Below are 27,906 nucleotides of genomic sequence, written 5' to 3'. Positions count from 1 at the left end.
CTGGGTGAAAATCACAGAACTCCCGTACTGACAATATTGCGGCAGGACATGCGCGACATGAATTGCAGCAATTCAAGTAAACAGTGTGTGGACATTAGATGTTGCCTTGCTGTTAATTTGAGGAAAGGATAGTTGGGAAGAAATAACCATAATTTAAGTAACCTAGTAAGATTTATTTATTTATTTTTTGATCAAGCTGTCATTAGAGGGTTAAAATGGCAGTTTGTAGGTGTTATGCTTCTTAGAACCATAGAAATGAAATGGCACAGAAGAGGGCCATTTGGCCCATCTTGTCCCTGCCAAACTAAAGACACCCAGATGCCCTTTCCAATTCCATCTTCTGTGAGATGTGGGGATCAGGGAGAAGTCAAATGTCTGTGACAACTGAATCTGCAGGAAGTGTGCCCGCCTGCACAGACCGCATGGAGTGGCTGGAGCAGCAGTTAAGGCGATGACCTAGTGACAGTAACACTAGATGATTAATGCAGAAACTCAGCTAACGGGGGTTTACAGAGTGGCTCAGTGGTTAGCACTGCAGCCTCACAGCGCCAGGGACCCAGGTTCGATTCCAGCCTCGGGTCACTGTCTGTGTGGTGTTTGCACATTCTCCCCGTGTCTGCGTGGGTTTCCTCCAGGTGCTCCGGTTTCCTCCCACAGTCCAAAGATGTGCAGGTTAGGTGGATTGGTCATGCTAAATTACCCATAGTGTTCAAGGAGGTGTAGATTAGGTGGGTTATAGGCGGATGGGTCTGGATGGGATGCTCCGAGGTTCGGTGTGGATTTGTCGGCCTGAAGGGCCTGTTTCCACGCTGTAGGGATTCTATGATTATAATGTTCTGGGGACCTGGGTTCAAATAGATTTAAAAAATCTGGAATTAAGAATCTCCTGATGACCATGAAACTCTTGTCAATTGTCAGGAGAAAAAGAAACATCTGGTTCACTATATGAATCTAGTAATGAGTGATAAATCTGATTTAATTAGTGACCTAGTTGTTAGTGAACATTTGTCAAATAGACTCTGGCAGCTGGAGTTTAATATGGCTAAACATGAAGTTGTCCATTTTGACCAGAAAAATAAAAAGGGTTTGGGCCCTGGAGAGAGTTCAGTGCAGGTTTACAAGGATAGCACCTGGACTTCAGGGATTAAGTTATGAGGAGAGATTAGACAAATTAGGCCTTCATCCTCGAGAATTTGGAAGTTTAAGAGGTGATTCAATTGACGGTTTCAGGGTATTAAGAGAGAAAAACAGGGTAGATAAAAATGAATTATTGAAGTTTCTAGAACCAGGGGGCATTGTATTAGAGTAAGGGCAAGGCCATTCAAGCGAAATATCTGAAAGTACTTCTATAGTCAAAGACACATGGGCATTTGGGTACTCTCTTCCTCAAGTGGCAGTCGATGCTAATTCGATTGTAATATTTAAATCTGAAATAAATAAATTTGTATTAAGCAAAGGTACAAGGGATATGGGCTCAAAGCAGCCATATATGGAGTGAGGCCACAGGTCAGCCACGATCTTACTGAATGGCGGAGAAGGCTTGAGGGGCTGAAGGGCCTCATCCTGTACCTGTGTTCCTAAATGTTTTAAAATTAACTTGAATATTTTAAATTAAATTGAATATTTAGGATTTCAAAACAGGAAGAGGCTATTCAGTGATCCCTGACCATGCAAACTATTTGTGAGTTAAATCCTAATATTTTTTGTTATTTTTGATTTGGATTGCATTGTCTGAAATCATCTTTGGAAGCAGATTCAGCCATAACTTTCAGAAGGGAATTAGCTAAATACCTGAAAAAATAAAATATAAAGGGCCAGGCGTACGAAGAAGTGAGAGTGGGACTAACTGAATAGCAGTAGAGCTGGCATAGCCTCAAGAGATCACGTGGCCTTGATTCAATTATTTATTAATGATGACTGAGAACCAGGTTCAGCAAGTGAAAGTTTTTTTTTTGCTTTGTGTGTTTTCAGCTTGCCGGTGTGATCCTCAAGGCTCAGTGAGTTCGGAGTGTGAGCTGAATGGTGGGCAGTGTCGATGCAAGCCAAGAGTGACTGGCCAACGGTGTCAGCAGTGTGTTCCTGGGACATATGGCTTTGGCCCAATGGGCTGCAAGGGTAAGAGACCGAGAGAAACTCTCTTGGTAATCCCTGTTAGCAGCAACAAAGCCAATTTCAGACTTTTTTTTGCTGTTGACAGGATGCTGAGATCGGTAGATGGTTTATTTGGCGTCTGCAGCTCCCTGCCCTGACCGACAGTGTAAGAATGTTGGCTCCAAATCTTATTCATTCATTCCTATAGTTTCTCTTGTGATGTTTATATGGAGCAACTGGAGTTATAGCCCAACCCAACCCAGATTTGATTGAATGGAACAGGACCAAGGGACTGTATGATGCCTGCCCATCCTGCTGTTCATAGTCCCTGTATGCTTCGGCACTTTATACTCCCACCTTGATAGAGGTAAACTGAAATGAATTGTTTCCACTTGAAGGTGGCTCAGTAACCAGAAGAGACAGATTGAAGTTAATTGTTTAAAAGAGGGTAAGTGATGATAAATTTATCAATATACAGACTTGTTGCCTGCATCAGAGGTGGAGAATTCAACCATGCATTTTCACACAGGAAATAAATGGGAAGAAGAAAAGTTGTTGGGCTAAGATGAAAGCTCAGGGAGGATGGGATAGTTCAGCAGCTCTTTCAAAAATCTGTTGCAGACATTTTAGGTTAAAAAAGTCTCCTTCTAAACTGAGGCACAAGGTGATCTGCCTGTGGTGAGACTGTGGTTTAGTGAACAAACTCTGTTTTTCTCTCTGTCCACAGCTTGCAATTGTAAGCGGGAGGGATCGTACAACATGTTCTGTGACCAGCTGACTGGGCAGTGCCAGTGCCGGGCTGGAGCATTCGGCAGGCAGTGCAGAGAGTGCCAGCCTGGTCACTGGGGTTTCCCAAACTGCCGGCTGTGTCAATGCAATGGGCTTACGGAGAACTGCGACCAACAAACTGGAGCCTGCCTTAACTGCCGAGGCAACACTATGGGGCAAAACTGTGAGCGGTAATATCCCAATTCGACAAAGTGATCTCCTTGAGACAAATTGTTTTATACAGCAGAGGTATTGAAGATGTGAGGTGGATCGTGGGGATTGTGGAAAAGCTTTTCACTGTATTTTACTGTTTTGTCTCACTGTAAAATACACCGTCATTCAAAATCATTCACAACCATTGAATATTTAGGATTTCAAAATAGGAAGAGGCTATTCAGTGATCTCTGACCATGCAAACTCTTTGTGAGTTAAATCCTAAACTAATTCCACTCTTCTACACTCTCCCAAAGACCCTGAATGAATTCCAAACTATTCCCACTGTCATTATCTCTTCCCATGACTCTGATCAATCCCAAACTTGTTCCACTGCCCCATTCTCTCCCTAGACCAGTATGAATTCCCAAAATAATCCTATTGCTCCACTCTCCCAACAGCCCTGTACCATCCCAAACAAATCCTACTGTCCTGCTCTGTTCTCATAGTCTCTGTTCCTCCTGTGGTTCACTATTTATCTATAATTTTCCATTAAAAGTTGCAGTGGTCTGAGTTTCAGTCCCCATCACCAAATATCCTTTCTAGAAGTTTGCAGTGAGTTAAAGTTGACCCCATGTCTCACATGTGCTTCTTACTCCTTTACTCCTTTCTGTTTTTAGAACACAGAACATAGAACAGTACAGTACAGTACAGGCCCTTCGACCCAAGATGTGCCGAACTTTTACCCTAAATTTAAGGTCTATCTACCCTCCACCCCTACCTCATACTGTCATCCATATGTCTATCTAATAGCCGCTTAAATGCCCCTAATGAGGCCGACTCCACTCCCCTCTCCGGCAATGCATTCCACACCCCGACCACTCTCTGAGTAAAGAACCTACCTCTGATGTCTCCCCTGTATCTACCTCCACTCACTTTAAAACTATGCCCTCTCGTAGTAGCTACTCCACCCTAGGAAAATGTCTCTGGATGTCCACTCTATCTATACCTCTTGATCATTTTGTTCACCTCTATCAAGTCACCTCTCATCCTTCGTCGTTCTAGCTCTCTTAACCTTTCTTCGTAAGACCTTCCCTCCATTCCCAGCAACATCCTCTGCACCTTTTCGAACACTTCCACATTTTCCTCATAATGAGGCGACAAGAACTGGACACAATAGTCCAGATGTGGCCGAACCAGGCTTTTGTGTGGCTGGAGCATAACTTCACGGCTCTTGAACGCAATCCCTCTATTAATGAAAGCTAACACACCATACGCCTTCTTAACAACCCTATCCACCTGGGTGGCAGCTTTTAGGGAACCGTGAACATGAACCCCAAGATCCCTCTGCTCCTCCACACCGTCAAGAATCTTTCCATTAACCCTGTATTCTGCTTTCAAGTTTGTCCTTCCAAAATGAATCATTTTCCCTCATTACTCTTTATCTCTAATGTATATAAGTTCTGGGTGTGCCTGAAACCCGGGCAATCAACAGCTGCCAGATTTATAGTCAACTTCATCCTGGTCTTTTCTCCCTGGTCAAACAGTGAATAAAAATCGCAGATTGAAGGACCAGGATCATAGCAGAGTATTAACTGTACCCTGGTAAGATTTAACCTTCCACGCTGAGTGGAGACCACTCCACCGGGATTCCTGGACCTCTGTGCTGATATTAGCTCTTCAGTTGGAATTATTTACTCCAATCCCATTTCTTGGTTTACTTTTTCTGTTTTTTCTTTGCTTTCAACTCCTGATCTAACTCCTGTTTGAAAAATGTTATGTTACTGCCTTCTTGTTCATGCTGGTAAAAGCATCTCTTCTTCTGATTTATTTTCTATGAGGAAAAAAGAAATGAAAGCAACAGTAACAAATTCAGGAGGTGATAGCCACGCTGGTGAAACAGCTGGGCACATCGGATGCATTTCAGTGCAGAGAAGTGTGAAGTGACACATTTTGAGAAAGCATGAGGAGAAGCAATATAAACTATATTGAGATTAGGTTAGGGTTAGGGTTGAAAAAACCTTATGAGATCTTTGACTCTGTAAATACAGAATCACTGTCTGGATCCCAGCAGGAGTATTGTGCCTGTTTTCTGAGTTTTGAGATTTAAAAGAAAGTTGAAGTTTTAGAGAGGACAAAGGAAATTTATTACAAAGGTAACAGTAAAGCAGAACTCCAGTTATGTGGACAGGCTGGGGTTACACTCCAGACAATAGAGAAGCCTCAGCAGAGATTTAATAGGAGTAGAATGGTTACAGCAAAGAAGGACCATTCTGTTCATCATGACCGTGCTAGCTCTGTACAAGAGTAGCTCAGTGAGCCCCAGTCCCAGTCTTACCCTGTGTAGAACTGCAATCTTGTTCCATGAAATTTCCGGTGGAGTAATTGAGGAGAAACTGTTTTCTATGGCAGACAGATCAGCAACCAGAGAACAGAGATTTCTGGTAATTGATAAAACAGTTGGGGAAGATGAAGAGAATTTTTTTTGCATCATTATTATGTTCTTGAGTACATTGCCTGAAAGGGTAATGGAAGCAGATTCAGTGATTATTTCTCTATAGTTCATTCAGGGTCTTGGCTCCTGTCTTTAATGATATGAACAAACTGATGAAATACCATATGAAAGCACATGTGAAATGTGCAAAAACCTTTGTTAAAGGCTCATTGTACTGAGCTTTGTTAAATAATGTAAGGAAATATAATGAATTACAAGATCATTTGTTTTTTTGTTTCAATGCAGTAATGGAAAAATAAACCCTGAACCAAACTTTCTAATTTTGGATTTAGAGCTTCCACTAATGTTTTAAAAATATTTAACTTTGGAACGTGGGATTGAACTGGCTTCATGGGTCATCCTAACTCTCAACTTAATCATTAACCTAAGAGTTCCTCTAATACTAATATTGGCAATAAACTGGAGAATTGTTATTTCTCTCCACTCCTTAGGGTGGCACGATGGCTCAGTGGTTAGCACTGCAGCCTCACAGTGCCAGGGACCCGGGTTCAATTCCAGCCTCGGGTAACTGTCTGTGCGGAGTTTGCACATTCTCCCCGTGTCTCCATGGGTTTCCTCCGGGTGCTCCGGTTTCCTCCCACAGTCCACAGATGTGCAGGCTAGGTGGATTGGCCATGCTAAATTGCCCGTAGTGTTCAGGGGTGTGTGAGTTATAGGGGGATGGGTCTGGGTGGGATGCAGCAAGGGGCAGTGTGGACTTGTTGGGCCAAAGGGCCTGTTTCCACACTGTAGGGAATCTAATCTAATCAGTGATGGCTGGTGATGTGAGAGACGTACTTGGATCATGGATGGAGCCTGCAAGATTCTAGAAATCCTGTCTCCAACCCAATTAGGTTGATAGTGTAAATAGTTAATAAAGGCGATTACTCTGCAGCACTCAGCTGTCTGCCTACAACCTCAGTATAATCTCACAAAATCTTCTTGCTGTACAGATGTGCTGCTGGTTACTATGGAAACCCCATACTGGGTTCTGGAGATCAGTGCCGTCCTTGCCCCTGCCCTGGAGGCCCCAGCAGTGGCCGACATTTTGCCACCTCATGCTACCAGGATCCTGGGACAAGACAGGTGGTGTGCAACTGTGACCAGGGATACACAGGTAGGTGATTGTGAAGAAATACATTCTGGGCACCGCGTCCCTCAGTGCTACAATTTCTGAGAGGTACTGCAGATGGAGGCAAGTAGGAATTGGGTACAAAAGACAGGACATATTCATAGGGTTTCTCATTGAAAGGAAACACTCAGCAGAAGGTGTTATTGAACGTACTGAAACTCCTTCATGAAAGGCCAATGCAGGAATGACAATTTACAGAACACATATTTTGCAGAAAGAATATTTCAGTTTATTTTTCTTCTCTTCCTCATTTCATCCCTCCTTGTCTTATCCCATTTGTTTGATATCGCAATGCACATTTACCATTTGCTCTCCCTCCATCTCATTTTTCCTACTACTTTTCTTGCTGTTTTCTCACATTCTCTCTCTCTCTCTCACCCACCGTTCACACTTCTGAGACAATCACAGCATGGCAACTGCTCTATCATTTCTTATGGTCTTGGGCAGACAGTTGTGAACATAGCTCAGTCCATCATGAAATCCAGCCTTCTTTCTATTGGTTCCATCTATACTTCCCGCTGCCTTGGGAAAGCTACCAATATCGTTAATGACCTCTTCCACCCCGGTCATACTCTCTTCAACCCTCTTCCATTGGGTAGCAGATATAAAAGTTTGAAAACACCTACCAACAGATTTAATAATGGCTTCTTCCCCACTGTTACCAGACTCATGAATGGATCTCTCATATATTAGAGTTGATATTTCTCTGCATCTTCTCTGCAGCTGTAACACTATTCTCTGCATTTTGTACAATTCCCCTGATGTACATATGTAAGTTATGATTTGTCTGGATAGCACACTTAAAAATACTTTTCACTGTATCTCGGTACGTGTGACAATAATAAATCAAATCGAATCACCTTTCGGCATTTTATGAGACATCATGATGAATATCCCCAACCCACAAACAACACAAGTTGGCCCAGCTGAAAGGGCAAAGGGAGCTGCCCGCAGGGTGAAGTATGGTATTGTGGTCATTTAACGGTCAGTGCCTGATAGTGAGCTGGAGACATGAGGTTCTTGCTCAGAGAGCTGCCAACCTGAGTGCATATTCGGCCCATCCCCAGCAGGTAAAACAGCAGCATGGCGAATTTTTTTCCATTACCACTTCAAAGAAGGTGGGCATTTACAGCATGAGTCAGCTTTTATTGTACATTCTGAATTGCCCAGAATGACAGATTGCCTTTCATTAAAGACATCACTGAAGACTATGGTTAACAGTTATATGGTTACCATTAGACTAACGTTTCAGTCCAGCTTTTTATTGAATTCAGATTTCACCGCCTGCCACAGTGGGATTCAAACCCATCTCCTCAGCATTTCAGCTTGGGTCAACAACACTGGGCCTGTGACAATGCTATTATGGCACTGCGCCCAACCCAGTGTGTGTGGGACCACGTACCCCAGTAAGAGTCAGTGTGTGTTTGTGTGGGACCCTGTACCCTAGTGAGAGTCAGTGTGTGTGTGTGGGACCCCGTACCCCAGTGAGAGTCAGTGTGTGTGTGTGTGTGGGACCCTGTACCCCAGTGAGAGTCAGTGTGTGTGTGGGACTGTACCCCAGTGAGAGTCAGTGTGTGTGTGGGACTGTACCCCAGTGAGAGTCAGTGTGTGTGTGGGACTGTACCCAAGTGAGAGTCAGTGTGTGTGTGTGTTGGGGGGGACCCAAACCCCAGTGAGAGTCAGTGTGTGCGTGGGACCCTGTACCCCAGTGAGAGTCAGTGTGTGTGTGGGACTGTACCCCAGTGAGAGTCAGTGTGTGTGTGGGACCCTGTACCCCAGTGAGAGTCAGTGTGTGTGTGGGACCCTGTACCCCAGTGAGAGTCAGTGTGTGTGGGACCCTGTACCCCAGTGAGAGTCAGTGTGTGTGTGTGGGACTGTACCCCAGTGAGAGTCAGTGTGTGTGTGGGACCCCGTACCCCAGTGAGAGTCAGTGTGTGTGTGTGGGACTGTACCCCAGTGAGAGTCAGTGTGTGTGTGGGACTGTACCCCAGTGAGAGTCAGTGTGTGTGGGGGACCCTGTACCCCAGTGTGAGTCAGTGTGTGTGTGGGCCCCTGTATCCCAGTGAGAGTCAGTGTGTGTGGGACCCCGTACCCCAGTGAGAGTCAGTGTGTGTGTGGGACCCCGTACCCCAGTGAGAGTCAGTGTGTGTGTGTGACTGTACCCCAGTGAGAGTCAGTGTGGGGGAACCCTGGACCCCAGTGAGAGTCAGTGTGTGTGTGGGACTGTACCCCAGTGAGAGTCAGTGTGTGTGTGGGACTGTACCCCAGTGAGAGTCAGTGTGTGTGTGGGACTGTACACCAGTGAGAGTCAGTGTGTGTGTGGGACCCTGGACCCCAGTGAGGGTCAGTGTGTGTGTGGGACCCTGTACCCCAGTGAGAGTCAGTGTGTGTGTGGGACCCTGTATCCCAGTGAGAGTCAGAGTGTGTGTGGGACTGTACCCCAGTGAGAGTCAGTGTGTGTGTGGGACCCCGTACCCCAGTGAGAGTCAGTTTGCGTGTGGGACTGTACCCCAGTGAGAGTCAGTGTGTGTGTGGGACCCTGTACCCCAGTGAGAGTCAGTGTGTGTGTGGGACCCTGTACCTCAGTGAGAGTCAGTGTGTGTGGGGGACCCTGTACCCCAGTGTGAGTCAGTGTGTGTGTGGGACCCCGTACCCCAGTGAGAGTCAGTGTGTGTGTGGGACTGTACCCCAGTGAGAGTCAGTGTGTGTGTGGGACCCTGTACCCCAGTGAGAGTCAGTGTGTGTGTGGGACCCTGTACCCCAGTGAGAGTCAGTGTGTGTGTGGGACCCTGTACCCCAGTGAGAGTCAGTGTGTCTGTGGGACCCTGTACCCCAGTGAGAGTCAGTGTGTCTGTGGGACCCTGTACCCCAGTGAGAGTCAGTGTGTGTGTGTGGGACTGTACCCCAGTGAGAGTCAGTGTGTGTGTGGGACTGTACCCCAGTGAGAGTCAGTGTGTGTGTGGGACTGTACCCAAGTGAGAGTCAGTGTGTGTGTGTGTGTTGGGGGGGACCCAAACCCCAGTGAGAGTCAGTGTGTGTGTGGGACCCTGTACCCCAGTGAGAGTCAGTGTGTGTGTGGGACTGTACCCCAGTGAGAGTCAGTGTGTGTGTGGGACCCTGTACCCCAGTGAGAGTCAGTGTGTGTGTGGGACCATGTACCCCAGTGAGAGTCAGTGTGTGTGGGACCCTGTACCCCAGTGAGAGTCAGTGTGTGTGTGTGTGGGACTGTACCCCAGTGAGAGTCAGTGTGTGTGTGGGACCCCGTACCCCAGTGAGAGTCAGTGTGTGTGTGTGGGACTGTACCCCAGTGAGAGTCAGTGTGTGTGTGTGGGACTGTACCCCAGTGAGAGTCAGTGTGTGTGTGGGACTGTACCCCAGTGAGAGTCAGTGTGTGTGGGGGACCCTGTACCCCAGTGTGAGTCAGTGTGTGTGTGGGCCCCTGTATCCCAGTGAGAGTCAGTGTGTGTGGGACCCCGTACCCCAGTGAGAGTCAGTGTGTGTGTGGGACCCCGTACCCCAGTGAGAGTCAGTGTGTGTGTGTGACTGTACCCCAGTGAGAGTCAGTGTGTGTTGGGGAACCCTGGACCCCAGTGAGAGTCAGTGTGTGTGTGGGACTGTACCCCAGTGAGAGTCAGTGTGTGTGTGTGGGACTGTACCCCAGTGAGAGTCAGTGTGTGTGTGGGACTGTACCCCAGTGAGAGTCAGTGTGTTTGTGTGTGTGTGTTGGGGGGGGACCCCATACCCCAGTGAGAGTCAGTGTGTGTGTGGGACTGTACCCCAGTGAGAGTCAGTGTGTGTGTGGGACCCTGGACCCCAGTGAGGGTCAGTGTGTGTGTGGGACCCTGTACCCCAGTGAGAGTCAGTGTGTGTGTGGGACCCTGTACCCCAGTGAGAGTCAGTGTGTGTGTGGGACTGTACCCCAGTGAGAGTCAGTGTGTGTGTGGGACCCCGTACCCCAGTGAGAGTCAGTGTGTGTGTGACCCCGTACCCCAGTGAGAGTCAGTGTGTGTGTGGGACCCTGTACCCCAGTGAGAGTCAGTGTGTGTGTGGGACTGTACCCCAGTGAGAGTCAGTGTGTGTGTGGGACTGTAACCCAGTGAGAGTCAATGTGTGTGTGGGACTGTACCCCATTGAGAGTCAGTGTGTGTGTGGGACCCTGTACCCCAGTGAGAGTCAGTGTGTGTGTGTGTGGGACCCTGTACCCCAGTGAGAGTCAGTGTGTGTGTGGGACCCTGTACCCCAGTGAGAGTCAGTGTGTGTGTGGGACCCCGCACCCCAGTGAGAGTCAGTGTGTGTGTGGGACCCTGTATCCCAGTGAGAGTCAGTGTGTGTGTGGGACCCCGTACCCCAGTGAGAGTCAGTGTGTGTGTGGGACCGTACCCCAGTGAGGGTCAGTGTGTGTGTGGGACTGTACCCCATTGAGAGTCAGTGTGTGTGTGGGACCGTACCCCAGTGAGAGTCAGTGTGTGTGTGGGACCCTGTACCCCAGTGAGGGTCAGTGTGTGTGTGGGACCCTGTACCCCAGTGAGAGTCAGTGTGTGTGTGGGACCCCGCACCCCAGTGAGAGTCAGTGTGTGTGTGGGACCCCGCACCCCAGTGATAGTCAGTGTGTGTGTGGGACTGTAACCCAGTGAGAGTCAATGTGTGTGTGGGACTGTACCCCATTGAGAGTCAGTGTGTGTGTGGGACCCTGTACCCCAGTGAGAGTCAGTGTGTGTGTGGGACCCCGTACCCCAGTGAGAGTCAGTGTGTGTGTGTGGGACCCCGTACCCCAGTGAGAGTCAGTGTGTGTGTGTGGGACCCTGTACCCCAGTGAGAGTCAGTGTGTGTGTGGGACTGTACTCCAGTGAGAGTCAGTGTGTGTGTGGGACTGTACCCCAGTGAGAGTCAGTGTGTGTGTGGGACTGTACCCCAGTGAGAGTCAGTGTGTGTGTGTGGTACCCCGTACCCCAGTGAGAGTCAGTGTGTGTGTGGGACCCCGTACCCCAGTGGTAGTTGAGGAGTTAAGAGTAGACTGAATACTTGAAACATTTAGCTTTCTGTAGAATCATCTCCAAGCTCGTGCCCCTCTCTAGCCTCGTGCCTTAATTTACCGAAATGACTTTTCTCACACCCAGGGATGGTTAAACGATCTGGTGGATGGCACCGTAAGTAATAATTGTTTTTTAATTGATCAAAATGCCATGCATGGCTTGCCCTTTACTTGGCAATCACCTGGCTCATTGGCCTCTCTAGATCAGCGTTAACAAGAAAGTCATTTTTTGTTGGTTCTTTTTACAGAGGTATGTGGAACCTTGTAGGAAAGGACTTTCACTGATATAACTTATATCTTTTACAACCTCAGTGACCCAAATGCTTCACAGCAAATGAAGTATTTTGCGTTGTAGTCACTGTTGTTTTGCAGACAAATGCGGCAGCCAGTTTGAACACAGCAAACTCCCACAAGCAGCCATGTGGTACATGGTCAGCTGAGAAGGTTGCTGGCCCATGGGGGCCCATTATGGCTGACAGAAAGCATGTACCAACTGTCTCAGCTCAGCACTGGGACTGTCAGCCTTGATTATGTGCTCAGGTTTCCGGAGTGGGTTTCAGAGGTGTGAATGTCACCCACTGTGCCAGAGACTTCACCTGCTGTGTGAAACACCGTCTCTCATTCACCCAACAGCAGCCGTGTTTGAAACTCAACAACAGGAAGTATTTTGAGGGGGTAAAAGAAATCTTTGGCTTGCAAACAAATGTTCATACGCTGTCTGAGTTAACGTACTGATGAACTAAAAATCTAAACATTTATTTAACATTTTCTGGTTCGAATTTCCATCTTAATTTCCGTTTTTTGAAAAAGAGCATTATAGGGTTTTAACTAATTCAAGTACCTAATATGAAAATGTTACAAAGATGGATGTGGATGTTGATGTTGTTTTCTATAGTAACTTATTATCTCACTCTGCCCAGTAATTTAGGCAGGTGAGGTAAGTGGCAGTTGACTACTCTTCTTCAAGTCAGCTTTTAATAGAATGTAATATTCAAGAGCCTAAATAAAATTGAAATATATCAGATTCAAGGGGAAATCTCTACGCTGTTTGGAGTCATACCTGACCCATGGGAAGGTGGCTGTGGTTGGTGGAAGTCAGTCATCTCAGCTCCACGACATCTCTGTAGGAGTTCCTCAGAGCTGTGTCCGAGGCCCAACCATCTTCAGCTACTTCATCAACAACCTTCCATCCCTCATGAGTCAGAATTGGGGTTAGTTTAAATTTTTTCAAATGCAGCAAGATCGGGATAAAATCCGGACTTCCGCCATCAAGTGGCAAGTAACATCCATGCCACACAAATGCCAGGCAATGACCATCTCCAACAGGACATAATCTAACCACTGCCCATTGACATTCGATTGTGTTACCATGACCAAATCACCCACTATCAAAATACTTGAGGTTACCACTGACCAGAAACTTAACTTATTTTCACCACATAAACACAACAGCAGGTCAGAGACTATGAATACAACAGCGAGTAACTCACATCCTGCCTCCCCAAAGTTTGTCTACAAGGCACAAGTCAGGAGTGTGATGGAATACTCCCCACTTGCCTGGATGGGGGCAGCCCCAACAACACTCAAGAAGCTCAACACCACCCAGGACAAAGCAGCCGCTTGATTGGCACCACATCCACAAACACCCCACTCCCTCCACCACCGACACTCAGTAGCAGCAGTGTGTACTGTCTACAAGGTGCGCTGCAGAAATTCACCAAATATCCTTCCAAACCCACGATCACTTCCATCTAGAAGGACAAGGGCAGCTGATACATGGGAACACTGTCCCCTTCAAGTTTCTCTACAAGCCACTCACCATCCTGACTTGAAAATGTATCGCTGTTCCATTGGTGTTGCTGGGTCAAAATCCTGGAATTCCCTGCCTAACAGCATTGTGGGTCACCCTCCACAATGGTCTGCAGCAGTTCAAGAAGGCAGCTCACCATTAACCTTTCGAGGGCAACTTGGGTAATAAATGCTGGCCAGCTAGTAATGTCCACGTCCCATGAGTGAAACAAAACAGGTGAGATGAGAGTGACTGCCCTTGATGTTATGACCGCATTTGACTGAGTATGGCATCAAAAAGCTGTTGCAAAATGACAGGATTCAGGGGGGAAAGCTCTCTGCTGTTTGAGTTCATACCTAGTACAAGAGGAAGATGGTTATGCTTGTTGGTTATCAAACATCTCAGTCCCAGGACAATACTGCAGGCCTTCCTCTGGGTTGTTCCGAGGAGAAACTGCAACAGGTTCATTACTGATGGTATCATTGATAATGGGAATTGCAGATGCTGGAGAATCGAAGATAATAAAATGTGAGGCTGGATGAACACAGCAGGCCCAGCAGCATCTCAGGAGCACAAAAGCTGACGTTTCAGGCCTAGACCCATCATCAGAGAGGGGGATGGGGTGAGGGTTCTTGAATAAATAGGGAGAGAGGGGGAGGTGGACCGAAGATGGAGAGATCTATCTTCTTTTCTCTCCATCTTTGGTCCGCCTCCCCCTCTCTCCCTATTTATTCCAGTTCCCTCTCCCCATCCCCCTCTCTGATGAAGGGTCTAGGCCTGAAACGTCAGCTTTTGTGCTCCTGAGATGCTGCTTGGCCTGCTGTGTTCATCCAGCCTCACATTTTATTATCACAGGTTCATTACTGTCCTTTTCAGGGAAAGAAATCAGCCATCACTGCCCAAACTGGCCTACATGTCATTCCAGTTTTACTCCAAGAGAGTTGCCTCTATCTGCTGTCTGAAGTGGTTTGGCAAGATGATCAATTCTCTCAAAGCCTTAGCCACTGTTCAAGGGGAAGGCCCATTACTATTTTTTCAGGGTACGTTGTGCTAGTGAGTGAATGCTGGGCTCAGTGGTGACACTTGACTATCAAGAACAAGCTGTTAAAGTTAGTGAAAAGTAAAGCATTATGAGAAACATGAAAAATTCTCCTTTATTTTTGTTGGCAGGTTCTCGATGTGAAGAATGTGCACCGGGTTACTATGGTAACCCCTTGTTACCGGGCGGTCGATGTTTGCCCTGTATGTGCCACAACAATATTGATGTCAACGATCCTCAGTCATGTGACCGACAGACAGGACAGTGCCTGAAATGCCTGTACAACACGGAGGGGGCTCACTGTGAACGTTGTCGCCTGGGTTACTATGGTGATGCCTCTCGACGCAGCTGCAGAAGTAAGTTTTACATTTTATATTTCAGAGACAATGTGAGGAGAGTTCTTTCTATGCCGTCTGTATGTTTGCCTGAGGGTGCTGATGGTGCAAATTCAACAATAAATTTCAAAGGGGAGCCGGATAAGTACTGTAAAGGGACAGATCTGCAGCATTCTTGGTAAAGAGTAGGGCAGTGCTCAGAGAGCACATTTAATCAGAAAGCTCACCAAAAGTGGAGGTAAGATGGTGGCCGTGGTTGTGGGAGGTCAGTCACCTCAGCTCCAGGATATCTCTGCAGGAGTTCCTCAGGGTAGTGACCAAAGCCCAACCATCTCCAGCTGCTTCATCAACGACCTTCCCTCCATCATAAGGTCAGAAGTGGGGATCTTGCCAATTTCAAAATGGTTGAGCACTATTCATGCCTCCTCAGTCGCTGAAGCAGTCCCTGTTCAAACGCAACAAAATCTGGACAATATCCAGGCTTGAGCTGAGAAGTGGCAAATAATATTTGCACCGCACAAATGCCAGCCAATGACCATCTACAAGATGCACTGCAGAAATTCACCAAAGATCTTCAGACAGCACCTTCCAAATCCAATGACCAATTCCATCTAGAAGGACAAGGGCAGCAGATCCATGGGAGCACCACCCCCTGCAAGTTCCTATCCCAGCCACTCCCCATCCTGACTTGGAAATATATTTTTGTTCCTTCACTGCCACTGGGTCAAAATTCTGGAATTGCCTCCCTAAGGGCATTGTGGGTCAAGCCACAGCACATGGACTGCAGTGGTTCAGGGAGGCAGCTCACCCCCACCTTCTCAAGGGGCAACTTGAGCCGGGCAATAAATGCTGACCCAGCCAGCAACACCCACGTCCCACCAATGTACAAAAAAAAACACCAAAAACATGGCAGACCAACATGTTTCTTTCTGTGATAACAAGGTATAGAGCTCAATGAACGCAGCAGGCCAGCAGCATCAGAGGAGCAGGAAAGCTGACATTTCAGGCCTAGACCCTTCTTATGATTTTCTGAAGAAGGGCCTCGACCTGGAACGTCAGCCTTCCTGCTCCTCTGATGCTGTTTGGCCTGCTGAGTTCATCCAACTGTGCACCTGGTTATCTCAGATTCTCCAGCATTGGCAGTTCCTACCATCTCTGCTTCTTTCTGTGCTGTGTAAAGCTCAGAATTTATTCCTAACTTTACAGTAAGTTTAATGGTATTATCTATTAATGTTATTCTGAGCAATCTGTCATCATCCAGCAATTTATAACAGCAAAATTATACCCATGCTTCAAGATTTAGCACAAATTCCGTGACAACCTGTGCCATTCCATTGTTATGCTCATCAAAATGGGAGCTTGCTATCAACTTACCTGTGAATTCCAAAAAAAACTACATTTGCATATTGACAACACAGGTTACTGTAAAGGCCTCTCAACCTTTACACTCATCTGGGGTGTCGTGACCCTCAGGTTGGACCACTATTCCAGTGAGGCAGCAGCCCTCTGCTCCAGGAAGACTATGGTGACGTTAAAAAGTTTACCCATTAGCGAGTTTTGAGAAGATTTGTAGCTCAGGTTGAGGTTCTGGATGTGAGTTTGCTCGAAATGACATCACCAACCCAAGGAAACCTAAACATATAAATAGAAAGCGGGACATAACACCAGCGCTTCGTCGGAGGCTCACTGATGATGTTACCTAGAATGGTGATGAAACGTCTGAAAACTTCAGCTCAGTGAGCAAACTCACATCCAGAAGTTTACCCATTACTGCAGAAAGTTAGGGCTCAAACTTAACAATATAAGTCAATTTGATCTATGTTCACCTTTATAGAAAGAACATAGAACAGAGAACAGTACAGCTCAGTACAGGCCCTTTGCCCCACAGTGTTGTGTCGATCTATTATCCTACTAAGATCAATCTACCCTGCATACCCTACATTTCACTATCCTCCATGTGCCTATCCAAGAGTCGCTTAAAAGTCTCTAAAGTATCAGACTCCACTACCACTGCCAGCAGCGAATTCCACACCCTCCACTCTCTGTGTAAAAAACCCACCTCTGACATCTCCCTTATTCCTTCCTCCAATCACCTTAAAATTATGTCCCCTCGTAATAGTCATTTTCGCCCTGGGGAAAAGTCTCTGACAATCCGCTCTATCTATCTATGCCTCTCTTCATTTATCTTAATTAAATTTTTTGTGCCGTCTCTTTGATTTTCTTTCTGCATCTGATTTGGGTCTAATTCAGCCTATTTCCTGCTCTGCCATTTCTGTTTCTTTTTCAATTCTTAAATCTTGTTTATGGAGTTAGACTGATGTACACTGAGATGCCCAATGCCCAGTTATTCTTGCTATAGTGTTAGCTGTTCATATTTGCAGCAATTTTCAACACAACATACACTGCAGTTGAAAAGTGAGGAAAAAATTATAACTGGATAACCCTCTGATGAAGGGTCTAGGCCCGAAATGTCAGCTTTTGTGCTCCTAAGATCCTGCTGGGCCTGCTGTGTTCATCCATCCTCACATTTTGTTATCTCAGATTCTCCAGCATCTGCAGTTCCCATCATCTCTGATCACAAATTATAACTCACAGGGAACTGAGACCGGAAGAAGGGTCACTGGAATCAAAACATTAATTCTGCTTTCTCTGCAGAGATGTGTCCAGACCTGCTGAGTTTCTCCAGCGATTTCTGTTTTCGTTCCTAACTTCCAGGAAATGTTTTGAGATGTTTCATTGTTGATAGGTCTGCAGTCAATATATTTGTAATGTGCGACAAATTGTAAAATTAAAGTTGCAAGTTTGTGTGAAAATGAAATAATTAATTGATAGTCTTTATCCCATTGCTTTTACTAAATAATGTTTTTGTTGCTTGGCACAGAATGTATGTGTAATTATCTGGGCACCAGGCCTGACCAGTGCCCATCGAGGGACGAGTGTGCATGTGATCGAAGCACAGGGCAGTGCTCCTGTCTGCCCAATGTGATCGGCCAGACCTGCAATCGCTGTGCTCCAAACTACTGGAACCTGAACAGTGGGTCAGGCTGCGTGCCCTGCCGATGTACCAGCATCAACTCCTTTACATCCAAATGTAACGAGGTAAGTCAGGTGAAAGCACAAGTTGTAAACCCAAACTGGGTAACACGGAACTAATAGTTCCTATCTGAGGACTATCCTCTCCACTCTGGGATTATTCCACTCAGCTTAAGGACACAGGACTGCACCTGAGTCAGGAGGTTGTGATCTGAATCTCATTCTACTTGAGTACAAAAAATCCAGGCATACACACTAGTGCAGTACTTTGAGAATGTTAAATAAAAACTGAAAGAACTGCGGATGCCGTAAATCACAGACAAAAATAGAAATTGCTGGAAAAGCTCATTGGGTCTGTGAACCCTGCAGCCCAATGGTATCAATGTGGACTTCACAAGCTTCAAAATCTCCCCTCCTGCTACTGCATTCCAAATCCAGCCCAGCTCACCCCCACCTCCCTAACCTGTCCTTCCTCCCAGCTATCCCCTCCTCCCTCCCAGCTATCCCCTCCTCCCACCTCATCTCTGAGAGAATGTTGCAGCATCTGAGGAGCTGTCATTCAGTTTTGAATTTAAACTGAGGTCCTCTCTAGCTTCTGAGCTGGATTTAAAAGATTCTGAAGTGCTGTCTGAAGAGCAGGGGAGTTATCCTGGATGTCTTGGCCAATATTTATCCCTAAATCAACATTTCACAAATTATCACACTGCTGCCTGTGGGATCATACCAGATCAAATTAGTTCAGAGATAGTGAGATAACTGGACACTCCAGCTTTCCTGTTCCTCTGATGGTGCTTGGTCTGCTGTGTTCATCCAGCTTCATACCTTGTAATCTCAGATCAAATTAGTTCCTGTGTTTCCTAAATTACAATAATAATTTTATTTCGAAGGTGCTGCATTGCGGTAAAGCGTTTTGGGACTCCTGCAGCCATGAAAGGAGCTATATAAATACAAATATTTCCATTTTTCAATTTTGCACAATTTCCATCTGTGCAAATTATTCAGGCCAAATGCTTGAGTTCAGTACTGAAGAACATTAAATTGATAAAGGTGCCATCTTTCCAGTGTGATGCTAAATCCTGTCTCAATATCAAAGTGGATATACATGCATATTTTAGCTGAGGAGCTCTACAACTACATGGTCAACATTTGTTCTTCAATGTGGACCATTGGGACAGAGTTTCTGGTTTTTCTGCCCTGAATGCGGACATCACTGGTGCATCCACAACTGATTTGTTCATCCCTAATTGTTCTTGTGGTGGAGATGGTGAGCATGCATTGTGAATCACTGTAGACTGTGGTGAAGATGTTCTCAGTGATGTTAGCATCCTCAGGAGTTTGACACAGTGGCAATAAAAGAATGGCCGATATACATTGTTCTGTGCGCACCCAAATTTGTGACCTGTGCTCCTGACCATCAGAGCGAGTGCTCACCTGAAACACGTTCCATTACAATATCTCCCACATTACGTGTAATTGCAAGTCCTGCCCCAATCCTGATCACAAACTGCATTATTGAAGGATGTTCAAGTGGAGATGGGAGAATCAGAGAAATTTGGAGAATGTTCAGGTGAGTCTAGCCAACTATTTACCAGAATTTCCTATAGAGCTGGACAGGGGGAAGCTTGTGGTACACAGTGACACTATCTACCATCACCAGTAAAAAGGACCAACCGAAGAGACAAAGGAAGAATTGGAAGAAAGATAAGACAATGCCATGTACAGAACAGATTATCTGACAAACAGGACAAAATATTTCAAAATGTAATGGAACGGCTTCTGAGGTTGACTTTGTGTTTTCTTCTTTTCAGTTCACTGGCCAGTGTCATTGCCGCCCTGGCTTCGGGGGTCAGTCTTGCACAGATTGCCAGGAGAATTACTGGGGTGATCCTAACGTGCAGTGTCGAGGTGAGCAACCATTTCCCTTCTTTCCCTCTACAGACAGTGCTCTCTTCACTCATGAGGCACAGGCTGCAATTCGAGTAGCATAGACAGTCAAAATGGTGTCAACTAAAGATGCAAATCTTGATCTCATAATCATTTTGCACCTAAACTAGAGTGGCACCAATATCTTTGCAGGGAGGTTTGCTATTGCCATTAGGGAGGGTTTAAACTAGTGAGGCAAGAGGCTGGGAACCAGAGATGTAGGTCGTCATGTGGAGTGTCTGAAGAAAAGAAAAGGACTAAATCAAGGCTAGTAGGAAGAACAGGCAGGGCTACATTACTGAACATAATGCACATAGTTTGGTGCATTTATTTTAATGCAAGGATTATAATAGATAAGGCAGATCGCTTTAGAGACTGAGTTAGTACATGGGAGTATGATGTGGTAGTTATCACAAAAACCTGGTTGAGAAAAGGGCAGGATTCGCAGCTCAATGTTGCAGAGTTTAGATGTTTCAGTGTGATAGAGAGGGATCTAAAAAGGTTGGAGGAATTGCATTACTGATTGAGGAGAATGTCACAGCCATACCAGGAGAGAATATCTTGGAGAGCTCATCCAGCGAAGCAATATGGACAGGATTTGAGATTAAGCAAAATGCATTCATTATAATGGGGTTACACCACAGGCCTTCCAATAGCCAGCAGGAATTAGAGGAGTAGATGTAGATGCAAGTCATAGAAAAGATGTAAAATCAACAGGGTTGTAGTAGTGGGTAATTTGAATTTCCCCAACATTCACTGAGACTCCCTTCGAACCAGGGGCTTAGATGGGTCAGAATTTGTAGATGCATCCAGAAGATATTCTTGAAACAACATTTGATAATCCAACTAGGGAAGGGACCATATCAGATCTCATACTGGGGAATGAGCCTGGCCAGGCAATCAAAGTTTAAATGGGGCAGCATTTTGGGAACAGTGATCACAATTCTGTAAGTTTTAATATTGTTACCGAAAAGGATAAGACTCGCCCTCAGGTGAAAGTGCTAAATTGGGGGAAAGCTAATTACAACTGTGTTAGGCAGGAACTGGAGAAAATAGATTGGGGACAGCTGTTTCAAGATAAATCCACATCCGACAAGTGAGAGTTTTAAATGCCAGCTGACCATAGTTTAAGACCAGCATGTTCCTGTGAGGATGAAAGATGAGGGTGGAAAGATCCGGGAACTTGGGATGATGAGAGATGTTATGAGTTTACTTATTTAAAAAAATGCAAAGATATGCAAGGTTTAGGGAACAGAAATCAAACAAGGCTCTTGGTTAGTATAAAAGAAGCGGAAAAGAAATTACAAAAAAAAGTAGGATCATCAGAAGGGACCATGAAATGTCCTTGGCAAATAGGGTGAAGAAGAATCTCAAGGCATTTTATACATATACTAGGAGCAAGAGGGTAACTCGGGGAAAATGAAAAGTCCTCTCAAGGACAAATGAGGACAAATACGTGTGGAACCAGAGAAAGTGGATGAGATCCTTAATGAGTACTTCAGATTGGTATTCACCAAGAAGAAAGACATGGATAATAGTAACTTTAGAGAGGTGTTTGTTCATATTGTAAGACATGTCAGTATTAAGAAGGATGAGGTGTTGGGGGTCTTGAAAAAACATTGAGGTAGGTACATCCCCAAAGCTTCATAGAATCTTCACCAGGATACTTCAGGAGGTAAGGGAGTAGATTTCTGGAGTTTTGACGAAATTTTTGTATCCACTTTAGCCACAGGCGAGGTTCCAGAAGACTAGAGAATAGCCAAGTGTTCAAGAAGGGCAACACAGATAATCCAGGAAATTACAGGCTGGTGAGCCTTACATCAGTGGTAGGAAAGTTATTGGAGAAATTTCTTAGGTACAGAACTTTACTCATATTTGGAGAAGAATAGACTAATTAGCAACAGTTAGCATGGCTTTTTGCAGGGGAGGGCTTATCTCACAAACTTGTTTTTGTGAGCAAGTGACGAATTTTCTCTTCAAACAACAACAGACATAACTCCAGCAGCATTGCTAATGGGGAGAAGACCCTGCACCGGGTTAAGTCTGATTGTCCCGAACCTGGATGGGGGAGGATGAAACAGCATCAATGATGCCAATACCACACACAAGACTCGTTAAGCGAGAGGGACAGTTTACTTCAGGGAACTAAGTTTGGTGTAGGAACCGCGAGAATGGCATGGTCGACGTGAGGTCAGGTCCAGTGACATTTAATGTTTGGGTAGGATCAACAGTCCTGAAGAAGCATGTGGACCATATGAAAACTGCAAACTCATTGGAATCTGATGTGGACACTGTGAATGTCACTACTTCAATGCTCTTGCCACAAGAAGAGAATGAATTTCTTCTGAGATGTTCCAGGTGCAAGCTGCAGTGTGTTACATGCCACTTGGACCAGAGGCAGAGTTGGAGGAACCAGACCCTGTGCTAAAACGTCCCAGCAGGAGACCCAGAGGGATGTAGTGACTGGAATGAGATCAGCCAGGTGGACCTCAAAGAATATGAGTTCCCTGATTGGAGCTGTTAATCTGGTCAAATCAGAGAGCCCTGGCTGACGGATATAAACAGGAGTGCCAGATATCCTGTTCATTCTGGGAGCTGGCTCTGAGGGAGCTGGACCAGGGGGGACTTGGTGACGGGATACTGGCCTCAGTGTAGTTATTTCAGGGTGCAGAAGATGTTAACCAGGATGTTGCCTGTATTGGAATGTATTAGCTATAAAGAGAGTTTGGACAAACTTGGAATGTTTTCACTAGACTGTTGGAGGCTGAGGGGTGACCTGATAGATGTAAATAAAATTATGAGAGGCATGGATAGGGTGGATAGTTGGGTCTCTTTCCCAGGGGCATAGATTTAAGGTGAGAGAGGGAAATTTTAAAGGAGGAAGTGTACAAGCAATAAAATGTGAGGCTGGATGAACACAGCAGGCCAAGCAGCATCTCAGGAGCACAAAAGCTGACGTTTCGGGCCTAGACCCTTCATCAGAGAGGGGGATGGGGGGAGGGAACTGGAATAAATAGGGAGAGAGGGGGAGGCGGACCGAAGATGGAGAGTAAAGAAGATAGGTGGAGAGGGTGTAGGTGGGGAGGTAGGGAGGGGATAGGTCAGTCCAGGGAAGACGGACAGGTCAAGGAGGTGGGATGAGGTTAGTAGGTAGCTGGGGGTGCGGCTTGGGGTGGGAGGCAGGGATGGGTACAAGCAATGTTTTTTTTTAATACAGAGGTAATAGGTGCCTGAAATGTACTGGAAAGGGAGGTGGTAGAAGCAGCTGTGATAGAAAAGTTTAAGAGGCATTTAGACAGACACATGGACAGCCAGAGAATAGAGGGATGTGCATCATCTGCAGGCTGATGGGATTACTTTAGAATAGCATTGTGGTTGGTACAGACATGGTGGGCTGAAATGCCTGATCCTCTGCTGTACTGTTCTATTATCAACACTGCACTTAAAGAATACTGCTTTAATAGAAGTGCTGTCTTTTAGATGGACCAATAATCTGAAAACCTGTCTGCCCACTTATGTAGTTGTAAAAGATTACCATTATTATGTTATTAACCATAGTTCATGAAGGACCATAGTTCTCTCTCTCCATGAGAGAAAGGCCGCAGAGAGAATAGGGTTAAAAAGCTGGAGGTGCATTGTTTCTTGCTGTCAGGAAGAAATGGAAGCGAGGTGAAATCAATGAAAGGGAAGCGCTGCCACACTTATGCCTGACCCACCATTTCCCACGCCTACCACCTGCCCCAAGTGTGACACAGCCTGTGATGGTCGTGTCAAATTGTACAGCCATCTATGGACTCACCCTGAGAATGGAAGAGAGTCTTCCTCGTCTGCGTAGGACCACTGATGATGATGATAGTGGTGGATAATTTGTTGGAGGTGATTCTGAAAGATAGGATTTACGTACATTTAGAGAGGCAAGGACTGATTAGGGGTAGTCAGCATGGTTTTGTGTGAGGGAAATCGTGTCAACAAACTTGACTGAGTTTTTTGAGGAAGTAACCAAAAAGAGTGATAAGGAATGAGTGGTAGATATTATTTATATGACTTTAGAAAAGACTTTGACAGGGTTCCATGTGATGAACTAATTCTTAAATTAGATCACATGGGATTCAGGATGAGCTTGTCAATTGCATGTAAAATTAGCTGGATTATGGGAAACAGAGGGTGGTGGTGGAGGGTTGTTTTTCGGACTAGGGGTCTGTGATCAGCGGTGTATCACAGAGATTGATACTGGATCCACTTTTATTTGGCATTTATATAAACGATTTGGATGACAATATCGGAGGCATCTTTCGTAAGTTTGTCAGAAGTCACATGGCACGAGGTTTGAGTTCAAAAGGTTTATTTAAAATCACATGCTTTTGGAACACTGCTCCTTTGTCAGGTTTTAAAGTGAGGAAAGTTATCTAAGATTACAAACAGATCTTGATCAATTGGGTCAATGGCCTGAGGAGTGGCAGATGGAGTTTAATTTGGATAAATGTGAGGAATTGCATTTTGCTAAAAGAAACTAGGGCAGGACTTATACAATTAATGGAAGAGGCTTGAACAGAGAGATATAGGGGTTTGGTACATAATTGTTTGAAACTTGCGTCACAGGTGGACAGGGTGGTTAAGAAGATGTTTAGCATATTTGCCCTCGTTGCTCAGACCTTTGGAGTTGGGGTGTTGTGGTTGTACAGGACACTGGTGAGGCCTCTTCTGGAGCACTGAGTGCCGTTCTTGTCAGCCTACAATAGGAAGGATATTATTAAGTTGGAAAGGGTTCATAAAAGATTTACCAGGATGTTGCCAGGAATGGAGGGTTTGAGTTATAAAAATAGGCTGGATGGGCTGGGACATTTCTCACTGGACTGTAGGAGGTTGAGGAGTGACTTTATCGAGGTTTATAAAATCATGAAGGGCATGGATAAGGTGAATAGTTAGGGCCTTTTCCCTAGGTTGGGATAGGTCAAAGCAAGGGTGCATATTTTTAACGTGAGAAGAGAAAGTTTTAAAGAGTACATGAGAGGCAGCTTTTTTACACAGATAACAGAGTGTGGAATGGATGAACACAGCAGGCTGAGCAGCATCACAGGAGCAAGAATGCTGATGTTTTGAGTCTGGACCCTTCTTCAGAAATTATTTTGAAGAAGAGTCCAGATCCAAAACATTAGCTTTCCTGCTCCTCTGATGCTGCCTGGTCTGCTGTGTTCATACAGCTCTACGCCTTGTTATCTCAGACTCCAGCGTTGCCAGCTCCTACTATCTCTGAGTGAATTTTTTACACAGAGACTGGTTTGTATGTGGAATGAACTGCCAAAGGAAATGAAATTTGCAGGTACAGTTACAATATTTAAAAGACATTTTGATATGTACATGAAAAGGAAAAGTTTGGAGGGACATGAACCAAATGCAGACAGGTGGAACTAGTTCGGTTTGGAAATGTGGTCGGTATGGATCAGTAAGACTGAAGGGTCTGTTTCCATGCTGTATGATCCTACAAAAGACTAGAGGAAGCTTTACTCTGTGTGTACTCCCGCTATCCTGGGAGTGTTTGATGAAGATTATAAAAATGAGAGCTTTCTTTCTCTGTGTATAGGGAAGCCTCTGGTCAGAATATTGAGTATAAAATTTGGGACATCATGTTGCGACTGTACATGACATTGGTTAGGTCACTTTTAGAGTATTGTGTACAATTCTGGTTGCCATTCTATAGGAAGGTTGTTGTTAAACTTGTAAGGGTGCATAAAAGGTTCACAAGGATGTTGCTGGGAATGGAGGGTTTGAATGAAAGGGAGAGACTGAATAGGCTGCAGCTTTTTCCCTGGAGCAGAGGAGGCTGAAAGGTGACCTTATCGAGGTTTATAAAATCATAGCGGGGGATGAACAGAGTAAATAGCCAAGGTCTTTTTCCTAGGGTGGGGGTGGGTCCAAAACTAGAGAGCATAGGTTTAAGGTGAGAGGTGAAAGATATAAGAAGGACCTGAGGGGTAATTTTTTCATACGGACGAGAGACAGTGTGTGTATGAAACAAGCTGCCACAGGAAGTAGTGGAGGTGGGTACAGTTACAGCTTTGAAGAGGCATCTGGATGGGTACATGAATAGGAAGGGTTTAGAGGGATATGGGGTCAAATGCTGGCAAATGGTGCGAAGGTCAGATTAAGATGTATGATCAGCACAGACAAGTTGGACTGAAGAATCTGTTTCTGTCCAGTATCACACTATGACTATAACTTGGATGGGGTTTTTTTTTGAAGAGGTAACAGGGAGTTGATGAAAGTACTTGATGCTGTGGTGATGATGATAACTTGATGATGTGGTGTCCATAGTGTTCAAAAGGTGTTTGATACAGTCTGCACAGTAGACTTGAGAATAAAATTAGCCCTCATAGAATAAAAGGGACAATCACAATATGGACACAAAATTTGTTGAAAGATAAGAAAACAGAGTTTAGAAATAACAAGGTTTAGAGCTGGATGAACACAGCAGGCCAAGCAGCATCAGAGGAGCAGGAAAGCTGACGTTTCGGGCCAAGACCCTTCTTCAGAAATGGGGGAGGGGAAGAGGGTTCTGAAATAAATAGGGACAGAAGGGGAGGTGGATAAAAGATGGATAGAGGAGAAGATAGGTGGAGAGGAGACAGACAAGTTAAAGGGGCAGGGATGGAGCCAGTAAAAGTGAGTGTAGGTGGGGATGTAGGGAGGGGATAGGCCAGTCCAGGGAGGATGGACAGGTCAAGGGGGCGGGATGAGGTTAGTAGGTAGGAATTGGGGGTAGGGCTTGACGTGGGAGGAGGGGATAGGTGTGAGGAAGAACAGGTTAGGGAGGCAGGAACGAGCTGGGCTGGTTCTGGGATGCGGTAGGGGGAAGGGAGATTTTGAAGCTTGTGAAGCTATGCCTGCCTCTTTGTAGGTTACGTGGAACAGTCCCTCTTCCATACCTACACTGGCCCCAAACCCCACCTCTTCCTCTGTTACATTGATGACTGTATCGGTGCCGCCTTGTGCTCCCAAGAGGAGCTCGAACAGTTCATCCACTTCACCAACACCTTGCACCCCAACCTTAAGTTCACCTGGACCATCTCCAATACCTCTCTCTCCTTCCTGGATCTCTGTCTCCATTTCTGTTAATCACCGAGAAACCGATATCCATTTCAAGCCCACCGACTCCCACAGCTACCTGGAATACACCTCCTCCCACCCACCTTCCTGCAAAAATGCCATCCCCTATTCCTAATTCCTTCGCCTCCGCCACATCTGATCCCAGGATGAGGCATTCCACTCCTGTACATCACAAATGTCATTGTTTTTCAAGGACCACAATGTCCCCCCCGCAGTGGTCGAGAACGCCCTCCATTTCTGTTAATCACCGAGAAACCGATATCCATTTCAAGCCCACCGACTCCCACAGCTACCTGGAATACACCTCCTCCCACCCACCTTCCTGCAAAAATGCCATCCCCTATTCCTAATTCCTTCGCCTCCGCCACATCTGATCCCAGGATGAGGCATTCCACTCCTGTACATCACAAATGTCATTGTTTTTCAAGGACCACAATGTCCCCCCCGCAGTGGTCGAGAACGCCCTCAACCATGTCTCCTGAATTTCCCGCAACTCATCCTTCACACCCCCTCCCCGCAATAACAACCAAAATAGAATTCCCCTTGTCCTCACATACCACCCCACCAACCTCCGGATCCAATGCATCATCCTCCGACACTTCCGTCATCTGCAATCCGACCCCACCACCAAAGACAATTTCCAACCCCACCCTTGTCTGCCTTCTGGAGAGACCACTCTCTCTGTGACTCCCTTGCCCGCTCCACACTCCCCTGCAACCCCACCACACCCAGCACTTTCCCCTGCAACCGCAGGAAGTGCTACACCTGTCCCCACACCTCCTCCCTCACCCCCATCCCAGGCTCCAGAAAGATTTTCCACATCAAGCAGTTGTTCAGCTGCACATCTGCCAATGTGGTATACTGCATCCGCTGTACCCGTTGTGGCTTCCTCTACATCAGGGAAACCAGGCGGAGGCTTGGGGACCACTTTGCAGAACACCTATGCACCTCCCAGTTGCAAACCATTTCCACTCCCCCTCCCATTCCTTAGACGACATGCCCGTCCTGGGCCT

At 45.9% G+C, this 27,906-nt stretch overlaps 1 protein-coding gene across 3 annotated transcripts in view; it reads left to right on the top strand.

The window, feature by feature from the left end:
• lamb2 (laminin, beta 2 (laminin S)) overlaps positions 1-27,906 on the top strand; it is a 167,537-nt gene that overhangs the window by 95,454 nt on the left and 44,177 nt on the right. For 2 of the 3 annotated variants that reach the window (XM_059649682.1, XM_059649684.1), the window contains 7 exons: positions 1,972-2,115; positions 2,819-3,050; positions 6,460-6,623; positions 11,756-11,785; positions 14,630-14,854; positions 17,715-17,932; positions 19,675-19,771. In XM_059649682.1, the coding sequence (XP_059505665.1) occupies positions 1,972-2,115; positions 2,819-3,050; positions 6,460-6,623; positions 11,756-11,785; positions 14,630-14,854; positions 17,715-17,932; positions 19,675-19,771 (1,110 nt within the window). The remainder of the gene's footprint in view (positions 1-1,971; positions 2,116-2,818; positions 3,051-6,459; positions 6,624-11,755; positions 11,786-14,629; positions 14,855-17,714; positions 17,933-19,674; positions 19,772-27,906) is intronic. The other variant, XM_059649683.1, reaches the window with a different exon arrangement.

Source organism: Stegostoma tigrinum, chromosome 11, assembly GCF_030684315.1.
Source record: "Stegostoma tigrinum isolate sSteTig4 chromosome 11, sSteTig4.hap1, whole genome shotgun sequence".
In the NCBI taxonomy this organism is placed as follows: domain Eukaryota; kingdom Metazoa; phylum Chordata; class Chondrichthyes; order Orectolobiformes; family Stegostomatidae; genus Stegostoma; species Stegostoma tigrinum.
The sequence above is the reverse complement of the archived record's forward strand: the minus strand, read 5'-3'. Positions and strand labels throughout refer to the sequence as shown.